The 13331-nt window shown below is 56.0% G+C and overlaps 3 protein-coding genes across 3 annotated transcripts; all 3 read right to left on the bottom strand.

Annotated features, from left to right (window-relative positions):
• Nucleotides 1-729: 729 nt before the first annotated feature.
• On the bottom strand, nucleotides 730-2729 carry VOLCADRAFT_120416 (uncharacterized protein; the record flags this gene model as incomplete). Its single annotated transcript, XM_002947005.1, has 4 exons — nucleotides 730-1996; nucleotides 2190-2304; nucleotides 2382-2518; nucleotides 2593-2729. The coding sequence occupies 4 exons, from the start codon at nucleotides 2727-2729 to the stop codon at nucleotides 1819-1821; spliced, it is 567 nt and encodes a 188-aa protein (XP_002947051.1). The 3' UTR covers nucleotides 730-1818.
• A 127-nt stretch (nucleotides 2730-2856) lies between these two features.
• nuo5 (NADH:ubiquinone oxidoreductase 24 kDa subunit) lies at nucleotides 2857-6342 on the bottom strand. The gene is made up of 5 exons (XM_002947004.1): nucleotides 6094-6342; nucleotides 5735-5988; nucleotides 5109-5265; nucleotides 4093-4188; nucleotides 2857-3711 (listed from the first exon to the last, which is right to left on the bottom strand). Exons 1-5 carry the CDS (start codon nucleotides 6295-6297, stop codon nucleotides 3577-3579), a joined length of 846 nt encoding a protein of 281 aa, XP_002947050.1. The 5' UTR covers nucleotides 6298-6342; the 3' UTR covers nucleotides 2857-3576.
• Nucleotides 6343-6431: 89 nt separating this feature from the next.
• On the bottom strand, nucleotides 6432-13016 carry VOLCADRAFT_103274 (uncharacterized protein; the record flags this gene model as incomplete). The annotated part of the gene is made up of 12 exons (XM_002947003.1): nucleotides 6432-6928; nucleotides 7109-7240; nucleotides 7624-7776; nucleotides 7985-8200; nucleotides 8523-9227; nucleotides 10764-11138; nucleotides 11430-11491; nucleotides 11792-12020; nucleotides 12331-12453; nucleotides 12582-12656; nucleotides 12803-12828; nucleotides 12917-13016. 12 exons carry the CDS (start codon nucleotides 13014-13016, stop codon nucleotides 6800-6802), a joined length of 2325 nt encoding a protein of 774 aa, XP_002947049.1. The 3' UTR covers nucleotides 6432-6799.
• Between the last annotated feature and the right edge of the window lie 315 nt (nucleotides 13017-13331).

Below are 13331 nucleotides of genomic sequence, written 5' to 3'. Positions count from 1 at the left end.
GGGAGTCAGGGAGGTTCGGGCAAGTCAATGTGGTCGACCGTAGCACGTGCAGATGGCAATCAGAATTAGTTGGCGGAGCAGGTGCATCAGTTCATCGATAAGCGGGACAATGGAATGGGGCAATTCCTAACGAATGTGAGCTGAGCCGAGATATAAGTAGCTGGTTGCGGAGATCTCTCCTTGTTACGTGGGTGGAGGGTGAGAGGGCGCTTGTGTAGGAGGTGAGTCTTGCGTTACGCGTTGTCCTCTTTGTGCCATCGCATTGGCCATCCAAATTGGAGTGTCGCGTGTGCGATCGGACTGAGAGATGAAGGCTACCGGCAAAGCTATGTTGCTTAATAACGCCCCCCACATAGCGGATTTGAAAGGTGGGGCTGTGCAGCGGCAGGCGCGTGTGGCCTGTTAGCGTGGTCAGAAGCGTGTCGGCCTGTGGCCCAACTGAGTAACCTCAACCGCTGCCCATCTAGCGAAGGCCTTATTAAACTAGTCTTGGGCCTCGTCCTTGCAGTGGCTTTGGGCGAGGCGCGTCGTGTGATGGGATCGCGAGTTTAATAGCTGCCAGGCCAGGCCAAGACTTATACGGTTCAGTGAAGGCGAACTAGGACACCTGTAGCTCATTAATCTACGGTCTGAAAAGGAGGACAAATGGAGCGTCCATTGGGAGATCCCCTGACCCCCTGGGTAACAGGAAAGGCATCATTGCAGCGCAAGCCTGCTCCGTGCACGTTTGATATGTCTCTTTTAAAGGGGGGGCCGTGCACTTCGGCATCCCAGGCTCTTACTTTCGGCGATAGCCTACGCAAGTGTGGCCCGTGCTGCATCACCCACTTGCTGTCCGCCGTCCTCTAGGCAACTCGCCAAGCCTCGCCCGTGAATCTGCTCCCCCACTAACCACTAACCACTATGCCTCCATGAACCAACTTGCTGCATTATACAATACCGCGCCGCGCGCCATAAATGACATCACTCCTCAATTTTAGTTGGTCACCACCACAGTTAACATCCCCTGCCACAGTAGTAGCCGCATATCACCCCAGTGCGGCCCACCGGAACACTATGTACATGAGAGGGCCCTGTGCAGGGCGTCAGGGCCCGTGGGGCATCCCCCACGGTGATCGGGTTGATTAATCCGTTCCCTCCATCAGGACTGCATCAACTGAGCACCTTATATCCCTTCCACCTACCCTGGCCACCTTCCGTCGAGGAAGACAGGAAGGGACAGAGCTCCAACGATGGCCGGAGAGATAATCGGATGAAATCCATCCAGAAGGCAAAACGGAACTGCGTGTCAGTAAGCGCACATCTGCACATATCTTATTAGGTGCCGCACCCGCTTGGCACCCACTGGGCCCCGCTAGGATGTGGGTTGGCAGGGGCGGGGCGCCCGCCAGCCGGGGAGTGTCTCCGCCCACCCGCCCTTCGCCTGGAACAGCTCTTCCACAACTCAAGAAACCCCACTCGGCTGAGTCAGCTGTGCCCCCGCGCGGTGTCCCGCTCGGCTGAATCAGCTGTGTCCTCCGAGTCCTTCCTTACGCACTATACACACGTGTCTAGGCTGCGCCCACGTAGGTGTATCACGTCACCACACCCGACAAGGCGGTGGGGCTACTGTGTGGCGCCAATACAGCACACACATCCGGCAGCTCTTCCGTGTATTTCTGCCAGGCCTTACACTCGCCTGGCCTTGGCTGGAAGTTACTTCCCGACCCGACCCCTACCGGGTAGGTTGGGTACAATTCATCCGGTCGTCCGCACCGCTTAGTGACTGCCCCCGACCTTTCATGCCGAATCGTTCGGCCGCGTACAGGGGCTTCTCACTTAAAACTCGTCATCAAATCCGCCGCCGCCGCCACCACCGGCCCCAGCCGCGCTGCTCTCCGGGCGCGAGCTTGGGAAGCCCGCCGCTGCGCTGCCGCCGTAGCTTGCCTGGCGCTGCATGCTGCCGTAACCCGTGTCGTCGTACCCTCCATCGTCGTCGCCACCGACCACTGAGACTCTGGAGGAGGCAGACGGGTTAGCACAGGCACCATGCCGCAACGGACATGTGTCTGGGTACCAGCGCGGGCTGCGGCAGCAAAGCATCTCCCACGTTATTGACCAAGCCGCATCCTAACTTGTGCCGTCCCAGGCGCGTATCTCCCTGATCGCGTCTTGCAGTGTACACGCACACTGCATGTGGCAACACCTACCTGTTCACGGTGGCGAACTCCCCGTGACCCTGTAGAACCATGAACTTCAGGTATTTTGCTCGGATATTTACTTGGTGCACCTCCGTCTGAAGGCGGTCTCCTCGGTTGGCCAGCTCTGAATATGGAACGGGACCAGCCCGTGAGCTGGTGGTAACCTGCCTCCCTACCCTCAAACAGCACCTTACTGCTTACCAACTTCAAAGACCTTCTCAAAGTGATCAGGCTTGTCCTGGTCGCATTTCTCTACCGCAAGCTTACGGACTGCGCGATAGAAGGCCTTCCGTATCAGCGGCATGTGAGCTTGGAGGGCTGCTGGTGGCGCGTTTAGCCTGAAGACTTGCCGTTCAGCGATAACGTTGTTATCTTCGAGACCCTGATGCAGGATTCCAGTTTCAACACGAACTCCTGTGGAAACATGCCCGTGGTAACCCAGAAAGTGTTGTCCTTGCCATCTAGCATGTTCTCTGGTGGGAAGCGCTCGTCTGTACATGACGCCATCACAATAAGTCCTCCATTCTCTTCCCTGGCGTAATCTTTCATTGTGGCGACAGTTGCTTTAAGTCAAGCCTAGGACGTCACTAGATGACCCTTAGACTTGTTAGCGAAGCATTAATATTGCATGGTTTTATATCTAACGTATGTATGTATGGATATCGTTTGCGAATTTAGGATGTCGCATTCTTACAAGGCCGCCCAGTTACGGCATGGCACCCGAAGCTGAGCACGCATGCTGTCGCCACGCCAGCCAGTTAGCATAATTTCTCACCCTTTCCTCAACATCTAAGCAATGCAGTGTAAGCTTGTTACAGCGTTCGCACACGTGGTGGGCCATCCGAACATTAAAAGTAAAATTTGGGTGGCTCATCCGGCGAAAGCACGGCACCTCAACGTCCGTTCTTCGCGTGACATTACTATGCCCCACCTCGCCCTGCCCTTTAAACCCATACCCCAAGAGCGCAGCTTCACATTTGGCTGTCTACGCAAGGGCGAGCAATAAGTCGCGCGCATCAAGAAGCCGCAAGACCCGCATCCCCTTAACTCGGTGCAAGGAAAACATAACCTCCCCGGCACACGGACACTCGCATCTCTTTCCCGTTTGCAGCCATCCAAACTCGGGGATCCACACCAAAACATATTATGCTACGACCCACTTTGCACCTAAAAATTCCAAAGCATCCACACCAAGCTCCATGCCAGTACAGCGACAGCCAACAACAAAGCATTAAGCCGCTTCTCCCTCCTCCATCTCCTTTCGACCGCACCACTTGGAGATTCACAACAGCCACATCGGCGACAACACAGCTGCCACATGCTACACCAGGCATGCGGATCCGCTGTGACTGCCGCCGCTCTAGGCTGCTCCCGCATCACGCTGGCCCCCCCTTTCTTACACCGCGTTCAGGTCGCGGCAGTAAGGTCCACGCAGTGGGCCGGCCAACGTCACGGTCCCGTCCTTGGGCACCCACTTGTCTCCCACTACAGCGCCCGCTGGCTCAGCTTTGCTCCTGTGCTGCGACCCAGGCTGCGGGTTCGAAAGCGGGGCCAGTGGGGTTGGGGGGCCGGAATGGTAAGGAAGACGCAACAACGGCGTCCTTTTATAAGCAGCAGCTCCTTGCCTACCATCATGCTTACTACCGGAATATCAATAACGATGCAACGGGGAGGCGGAAAAAGGGTTACAGAAGGGAAGCGCGAAAATTGGCGGGCCATTGTGCGGCTGCCGTGTTGCTTCCTGAAGTAGGTTCGGAATACCGGTGCCAACAAAGTGGTGTCCCACGGAGAGGGCATGGATCACCAGGACTTCTCGCGGCTCCATACGCGCCGCCTCTGCAATAGCCCCCATTGCCAGGATAGCCCCCGACCCAGCCAAACCCTAGGGACATGTATGTCCAAAGAACCGCACCTTGGGCTTGCCTCCCTTCTTGATGGTGTCCAGGATGCCGACAATGTCCGACGGCGTAAGGTCCTCGTAGTAGGTGTACTCAAAACCCTCAACACCCTGCGGATGGGAAAGAGAACAGCCCGCGGATTGGCGACCTGTTAGCTTCCCCCGAGCCACACCGAAGGGGACAGTGGGAGACCAACGGCGGCGCGCCGTGCGGCGCTCGACAATGAGTTGTGAGGCCAATCCATAGATCAGGCCCGGAGGGGGATGTGATGCGGTGCTCGCCAAGGCAGCTTTCAGCTTTCCCAGGCCCACAAGCATGCCCAGCGGCGCCTACCGGGCACATACGCTTCGGCACCCACTCCGTCATCATGACCGGAGCAAGAAGCGCCTACCCCGCCCTGCTGATACCACGGCCCGCACACCTCTCCTTCAGAGGCTTTGCAGATAAAAACTTGCTAAACCGCGAACGGCCCAACATAATGCTTGGTGCTGTGCACATCGCTCGAAGTACCTGCCGCCATGCTGGACTGCTTGTGGCCCCCCAGTAAGGATGATGAAAAGGAGAACGCGCTCGGTCCAACACTTAACGCAGTGCTCCCCATCGCAAGCTGAACCCATGCCATGTGCGCCTGTATGCGGATTGTGTGCCTGTATGCGGAGAGTTCAGCTTCTCGCCATCTGGACTGTCGTACCACTGCTGGCCCCAACCAAGAGGACTCAGCGGGCCCATTCTACTATAAACCCTCCTTATCCCCCCAGCCCCAGCCCCTGCACCGCCCAACCCACAAAATTTGCGTGTGCTAACTTGCCCTCAATCCATGGGGTTCAGCCCTAGCAGCAAGTAAAGATGAACTGTGCCCCATCCGAGCAACGCCCAGCCCCAGGCCTCCATCGCAACCGCATAGCGCGTATGGCACCGCAACCAAGCCACCTCATCTCACCTCACCTCCTTCCCGCTGACTCCCTTCCCATCCCAGCCCGCCGTGCCAAATCTGCCCAGCCTTCCTCTTGCCATCTCAGCTCTGACCCACCTTGGTGTAGTCCGCAATGGCCACCATGGGCGCGTTGACGCAGGCGCCCATGCATTCCATCTCACCCAGTGTGAACAAGCCGTCGGGGGTGGTCTGCCCAATGTGGATACCCAGGTGCTTTGTCACAGCTTCTTCAATGCCCTGAGCACCTTGGAGCCTGGACGGGAGGATGGTGGGCAGTGGGCGGGGTGGGGTGCGGGCTTGCGCACGCAGGTGCGGCACGCAGCAAGGGCTAGGGCATAGGAGGCGGTTTTATGGCATGGAATGTAAGTAGGGAAACCGTATGGGGGAAGACAGCATGGCCATGAGGTCTCATTTTGCATGACATGGACTTGCGATTAGCGTGGGAGCGGTTATGGTGTAAGGGACTGGAGAACAGATGCTCAGGCAAAAGGTGTCATGGGCGTACACAACACAATTGGTTCATCCCCAGGTCTGAACGTTAGGACCACAACAACACGTGGCGGTAATTGGCACAGCCACAAGCCGCCGCTTTCCACCAAGGGCCAGAGTCCCTGGCCCCATACGTTCTGCCATATGTGTTCTAAACATGGTCCTGTGCAACACTCCTCCCCACCATATTCTGCACTCCCCACGCCATGCGCACAGCAGGCGTGGCCGCTCACCTGCAAGGGGTTGTGCCGCAGATAAGCACATGGTACTTGCCGATTTTTGTGCGGTTGAACATGGTGTAAAAGGTAGCAACTTCGTACACGCGAATCGGTGCCATATCGAGCACCTTTGCAACACGATTGAGCGCTGCCAGGCTGAGCCACCCGCCGTTCTGCTGCTGAGCCACATCCAGCACCGGAATGATAGCCGACGCCTTGTAGTTTGGCGGATACCGCGCTATAATTTCGTTGACGATCTTGTAGTTCGCCTACAAGCAGGGCCACATTGTGCTGTAAGGTGTGGCACTGTGGTACGCTGATGCCGCGACGAAAGCTCCACTTTTTCGTAATTCTTGGCTACTAGAGAAGCTTGCCTCAGTAAAGTCAAACGTTAAGCTCGCATTGTTCTCGGGTGTGTCCTTGTGCACGTTGAAAATGTCGGTCGAGTTCGTGGCGAAGTTGTATTTTTGAAGCAGTAAGCTTAGTGGCTGCACAGCGCGTGAAAGTGTGCTCGCTGAGGATTGTGAGCTTGCAGCTGAGGCAAGGCGCCCAGCAAGCAACAGGGCTCTAGACAACATTTTGGCGAGGACCCGCTAACAAACTAGCAGCGAGTGAAAACAGTTGCTATTCTAACGCAGTCTTTCTATACAGGAAAACTGTGAAGGAGGAGCAACCTGACTGCCAGCTCGTACCCGACCGGTACGATACATTTGCTTCAATGTAGGTCGTTACACGCACAATTAACAGTTTCAGCGCCATACTTTAGGCGCATCACAAAGGTCGCCAGAGTCCTTGCATTTCAGACACAGAGACGTGCCACCTGCCATTAGTCGCTTCCTCACGGGGATTTGCCCAGTTCGTACGACACACCTCATGTCACCTCCACCGTAACTAGGGTTATTCCGCTATCCATAATATGTAACGCCGCTCCTAAACGATGTGATTTTCGACACCGTATCCAAAACAGACCATCTCTGCAAGCGACGAAAGGAGAAAAAAACATTCTTCGTGGCACAGTCTGGAAAAGTCCTGTATGGACAGGTCACCGAAGTCATCTTTCCAGGACCATGCATCTACACTTCATTTCTTGCGGGGAGGACCCAAAGGTTTCAGGTATTTGGCCGCCAAATCCTCCTTCGTCTTCTTACGGTTGTCCAAGCAGCGCTGGTACAACTCGCACATGTACGCCTGCTGCTCCTCGGCGCTCACCTATCGGCCGGGGTTCACAGCTGAATGTCAGCGAAATCCAGGGACCTAGGGAACGGTGAAGTGTACATATGGACGAAACCAGGTCCAAGGTGCACATAATTGAGCAAGCAGGTGAGAAGATGCAAGAAACCCAAATGGAAACCAATGCACAGAAACAGACGCAGCTAAGGGCTATCTCACCGTCTTGACTGGGACCCATTGCTCCTGGCCGTCGTCTCCAAATCGGAGCGTGATGAGCTGGATTCGGTCGCCGTCCGCCACATTGCGGTCCTTCGGCTTATACAGGCGGGCAATCATGGTGTCGTACTCGTCCTGCACGGCATCAGGAGTCCGGAACATAGGCCGGGTCATGGTACGAGGCCTGCAGAGAGGAAATCTCACATAGAATGTACTTCACGTCTCTTGCCGATGGGTCTGTTGCAGTGTCTTGCCGATGCGTGGCGACGGTGGAAGGCGCGGCAGTGGCAAGACGTGGCAAATCGCATTCGTTTGGGTCCAGTCGCTTATACAGACGCGCTTTGTGCGACATGCGGCCGATGCCGAGACTGAATAACCACTGCAAAGCTAGACTCCTTGCTGAACATTCAGCAAACGTTCTACGACGTCGACGTCGAACACGATTTAGAACATGCCACAGCATGGTTTCACAGCATCGCTTTACGCTCAACCTCTTTGTGCCCAACTTGTAACTATACCTGGCTCAGCCTCTTCGTGTTGAACACAGTGGCGGCACCTGGCGCAATCTCTTTGGTGAGGCTTGGGCCCTTTTCCCTAGTGTATTTGTCGATGTAGGCGTTGGTCATCCGTTCCAGAGCATCGCACAGCTCCTCGCCGGTGATGATTTTGCCCTACAATGCCAAGCGAACGACTAGTCGGTAATTCAATGTTGGGGGCCCCCCAAGACACCATATTTGCATGCAAAAACCAGCTGCAGGCGGTGGCGACCTGACACACTTCACTCTTGCCCTTTTTCTGTTAAATGGGTCGAGCTCTTGCCTCCGGAATCTTCTCTCCGCGGAGGAACCCTGTGCCATGTGACCGCGCCGTTCCACTCACCGACTTCGGCAGGCGGTAGGTTCCCGTAAGCCAGGGTCCAGTCTTGATCTTGGAGGGCGAGGGCGGCTGCATCGCCATATTGGCCAGCGACTCCGCTGGGCCCTGCCGTGAGGGGGGTCCAGACCTGACGCTGGTGTTGCTGGCGGAGCTGCGGCGCTTCTCTTCCTCACCAGCCTTACGCACGCTGCAGGCACTGCTCTGGCGCGAGCGAATTACCTGCATTACAAAGTATGCGGGGCATGCTTACTGCCATGTAGCGTCAGGGATGGCCTACACAGAGCAGGGCAAAGCACGAATCATTGCGCGCGCAATCGATTCCCCAAATTAGCTTGGGCAGTTGCAGGGGCTACCAGGTACTGAGCCATGCCCTGTTTGGTGGAAAGCCATCTTCGTGAAGATCAACAACCGCCCTGGCTAATGCCTGAAGGCAGACGTGTACCCCTGCCGCGCGGCAACCTCTTTATTTAAGGCATTGTCCTTTACATGAGGTTTCCAAGCCGTGCTGTCGACATAGCGATAGGGGGCAAGGTAAATGCACCTTGGCTTGCAGGAAGACATTATCCGATAAGCCTTGGTCGGCCTTCGACATGCATACCTCTTTCGCTTGCTGCTGCGCTATCTCGTCCACCTCTGCACGCGCCTCGGGGCTCTGGTTGATATCGGTGATCACATCAGGGTGGTGGCTATGGTTTGAGCCTTGTGGCTCCTCACCGGAACCCTCGCCTGCGCCTGCGCCCTTGTCTTCTTCGGCTTCCGGCGTAGTAGCATCTGCCCCAGTGTCGTCAGTGGGCTTAGGGCCATCCCCTCCTTCCGCCTCCACCTCAGCGCCCTCCGCTTGGGCTGCATACTGGCCATCAGCGGGCGGGGTTGCGCTTGCAGACGCAGGTCTCGCAGAAAACGGCCGGGCGGAAGATGGCCTTGCGGACGGCGGCCGAGCAGCATCGGGGGATGCCGAGGGCGGCCTTGCGGACGGCGGCCGCGCCGCCTCGGGCTTGGCTGAATCGGGCCTGGCAGATTGCGGCCTTGCGGAACCGGGCCTTGCGGACGGTGGCCTGTCCTCGGCGTCTGGCTCAGCGTCCCCTCCGGCAGCCCCCTCATCACCCTCAGCAAAGTTGCTTTCGCCAGCTGTTACGGGCCTCGAAGCATCTCCATACTCGTCACCGACACCTCCATCCTCGAGCACATCAGTGCCTGCTGTCACAGGCCTTATTACATCACCTGCTTCTTCAGCATCACCATTATCCTGTAGGTAAATGTTGGCATTTTTTTACCTTGCTGGCTAATGCGTATGCTAGGCTTGACGGTTCTGGGACATGAAATGCAGGCAAAACAGCAGGAAGTGCAGGCAGATAGTCCCCTTTTTCTTACCAAGGCAGGGGCATCATTCTCAGTATCGGACATCGCTGCAGTCCTGATCCGGGCAACACCTTACAGCCTTGACCTGAGCGCTCCAAAATTCAACGCGGTGACGGAGATATCAATGCTGTCTTTAATACATGCACTACTATGTCCGAAATAATTTCTTTATGAATTTACTCGTGTGCACCATAGACCCTGTTGACGTGCATTTGTGTAGAAGCTTACAAGGACCGCCGAGAAGTCGTACGATTAAGCACTCTCAAAACCTCGAGCCCTAGACATGAGAGTTTTCTGTGGTTATTTTTACAGTAACTGTAACCGTGTGATTTTGTGATAAAAAGATTCGAGGCAAAGTTACCGAGTTTGCTATCCACCTCCTTGCTTTGAGAGATTTGTACCGAACATACGAGGGCTACCGCCACAAGCCAGGTACAGTACTGTACGAAAACAGCATACAGCACAAACTGCTTACGAAACGCGTCGCATGGGGGACGACCCATGGGCCCCGCGTGGGCATCAGCATTCGCCTTCTGCCTGCAAGTTAGTTACAAGGTTCGCACAAGTGCGGGGGCCGTCCGTGCAGACTTCTCTCGCAGTGGAGAGCAAGCATACCTGTCTAGAAGTACTGCTCGCGGGTCTCGTCACAGGAAGGGAATAGCCTGACGCCAAGCCTTCAGCTCAAGCTAGGCCCGAAGTACAAAATGACATCTGCACTCTTCAAGAAAAATAAATACATTTGCGGCCATAGCGGCCAAAAAAAGGAGGCCCCGTGCCTCCATGTGCACTGCCTCTGCTGCTCACTGCTGGGTATTCTTAAAAAGCCACCTTCGGGCTATACTTTTTTCGCCATAGCGGCATTCCACTACGGCATATAGCTACAGAAGCAGTCTACATACGCAGATAGATACACATATAGCATAATTCCGCTCTCAATCCCAGCGTCCTAACTTACCGCTCTCACTTGCACTCGCTGACACTCCATCAAATGTAATTATGAAGCAACGCAGCCCTGCGAAATCCATGCTAATTTTCTCTCCGCAAAGGACGAAATGCACCGCACTCACTGCAAAAGCAAGATGGGCGACTCTTTCTGTTGTCCTCGTCCTATTGACGATAGAGCATTTTCCAGTATAGGCAACTCCGTGGATTAATTCTCCACACACGGCGTTTGCGAAGAGACCCCTCGCCGTCTCTCCTCACTTGACACCCAAACAAAATACGTACATGTGGGCCACTTGCCCCTTCTCCATAACTCGCAACTTCAGCCCTGACGCTCCGATGCCCGCGCCCCCATCTCTACCGTACTTGCAAATGCATCCCCCGATGCTGCCGTCGACTGGCTCCGCACGTACGACACACTGCTTTGCACCATCGGCTGCAGCGACGTCCGTCCATCTGCCACGCTTCCGTGCAAGCTCACCATCTGCGCCTGAACCGTCGGCTGCACCGCTGACACGTGTCCCGCCAGCGTCGCCAGCTGGGACTGAAGCTGCGCACGCACCTGCTCCCCGGCCAGGGACGACTGTTGCAAGGTGGTGCTGACCGCCACTCCCGCCCGAGCCCCAAGAATAGACTTGTCCAGGCCGCTCGGCCCCAGGAACGCAACTGCCGCCACCGCGCCCGCTGCAGCAACCGTCGCGAAGAGCAGGAGTGCAGCGCTGCCGCCGCCGCCGGTGGAGGAGGAGGAAGAGGTGCCGGCGACAGCGGTGTCGGCGGCATCACCGCTACTTCGCGCTGGAGCATCCACGGACGCCACTTGCGGCACGGCTTCAACTTGCAAGGCCACGTCGTCGACCTTCCGCAGCCATCGGCGAGGTGCAGGGAGCGAGAAATGAGCAAGGTACTGCTCGGTCAAGCGTTACGACTGCAGCTTAACAGACTCAACACGGAACTACAGGGCCTTACTCTACGCCACATGCGGTGCTACGGCATCGACAGTGCCGTGACGCTTCAAGGACGATTTATAGAAACTATCGCACAAAACTTCAGCGCCATGTATAGCGGGAAATCACCCGTATAGCGGATACCCGCGTGCCCAGCGTGCGGCAGTCTGATTCCACGCATCGTGATCAAGTGCATGGCCTACCTTGTTCGCATCGATTCCTGTTTCGGACAACGCCATGAGTGTTGAGAGCTCCTCCTCCGCAGCTGCGGGGTCATGTGCACGATGGTGTTTGTATTGCGTACTTAAGAAATAAAGAATCGATCGAATGCATCCTAGCCTTCCGATAGAACCCCAACACGCGCAGGCACCCCGCACACACAGCGCACAGCGCAGGTAAAATTCCACGCTGTTTCCAAACAATGGCCAAACTTCGTCACAACCCCTGCACACGGCATTTCTCAGACAAGGTGCGGGCAACCAAAAGAAAGCCAAATTTTGATCCTCCCCATCTGGGTTATACCATCTGGGTCAACCTATCCAGGAGTGTGTGCACGATGCCGTACCCGCAACCCCGTCTCCTGACGTAGTCGCTTCTGTTGCAGTTGGCTCCAGCTCAGAAGCGGCAGGGAGCGGCGGTTGCGGCTTAGGAATAAACGTTGAGGTCATACCGGCGGTTGCGCCCCACTGACACGACACATCCCAGGTGCCAAGCTCTCGAGTAATATCCAAAATGCGGTTGCCGCCGTCCTCCCATCGCGCAACAGATTTGGTCGCCTGGTTGTATACAACGCACTGCCGTGCAGACCATGGACATGCCGGAGGGGAAGGCGTCATGGTGCGGGGCTAGCGGGTATGTTTGCGGGGCATTGGGAGATAGAACGCAGCTGTCTACCTGAGACCGCAAGGCACCTCTCAGACCACGGAGCCTATGGGAGATCCCCAAACAGATCCCCCAAAGCAGACTGCCGCTGTTGACGTTTGTGATATTCCCCCACTGCTTCCGTCGAGGTCATGCCATGATGAACGACCCAGGCGGTCGGGCGCCGAAACCAGGGCCAAAACCTGGTGCCCTTGATGGGCGCACACGAAGTAGCTTCCTCACCTTAAATTCGTAGTGGCCCGCGCTGATGGGCACCTGGACGGTCCACACATCGCCTTCGGTCCATATGAGCTGGAGCCCCCGGTCAGCGGACCAGTCTCCGAGAACTTTGCCAGAGCCAACAACCTGCACATGGCAATAGTCTTTGGACTCATTCATGAACATTGCATACGTGCTATGCCCATGCCCACTAGCAAAGCAAGGGGTTAGTCTACCGTTTGGCAACTACCATCCGCCCTCGAAACATCTCTCACCCGAAGCACTTCGCCGTAGTTGACCCTATATGGAACTTTAATCGTTACAGTAGATGCTGTAAGCTCTTGCGGTGCCTGCAAAAATCGGTCAGGTGCAACACGATCAGAAGCAACTTGAAGTATGGTTCAATTACCTGTGCTCCTACCTCGCCAGCAGATGAATATGTGCGTATGCATCTTCTCCCTACTGTCCAAGGCATAGAGCTCGTTGCCGGACTCACGCCGCTCCGAGCTGCACCCTGGCCACCTGTGCAACCGGAAGCCCCAAAGTAAATGCAAACGCATTTGAGCCAGATGGATTGTGAATGTACTAAGACACGTGCGTAACTCCTCACCACGACGATAAATCATGAAGAACTCCCGGTGGGAACGACCCCGCGACAAAGATGTCACACCCTCTCCAGCTCGGCCCGTTACACCCGTCAGCGCTTTCATGCTATTATCTACGGCGTAAGACGTGCAAGGTTAACAGTTTATGCGTGGTCGGCTCCTGTGGTTGCCTGACGATTATCGAGGCTAAGGCGAGCAAAGTGGACGGTGATTATTGCAGGATTTGGCAGGTGTGCAGGCGGTGACGTACAAGAGCCCAAGCCCTTGTTGCAACAAATCATAACCTTTGGGAGCCCTCAGATTGCCTTGGTAGGCTTTCCAGCAGAAAATAGAAGTTCGGTTTCGGCGCTGGTCGTTGCCCGGATTCTTTTCCTAGCTGGGGCTAAGGTGTGTCTATACATAACGGCTATAAGACAGCGC

Source organism: Volvox carteri, assembly GCF_000143455.1.
Source record: "Volvox carteri f. nagariensis unplaced genomic scaffold VOLCAscaffold_5, whole genome shotgun sequence".
NCBI lineage: Eukaryota > Viridiplantae > Chlorophyta > Chlorophyceae > Chlamydomonadales > Volvocaceae > Volvox > Volvox carteri.
Note: the sequence above shows the minus strand (reverse complement) of the source record. Positions and strands in the feature narration are given on the sequence as shown.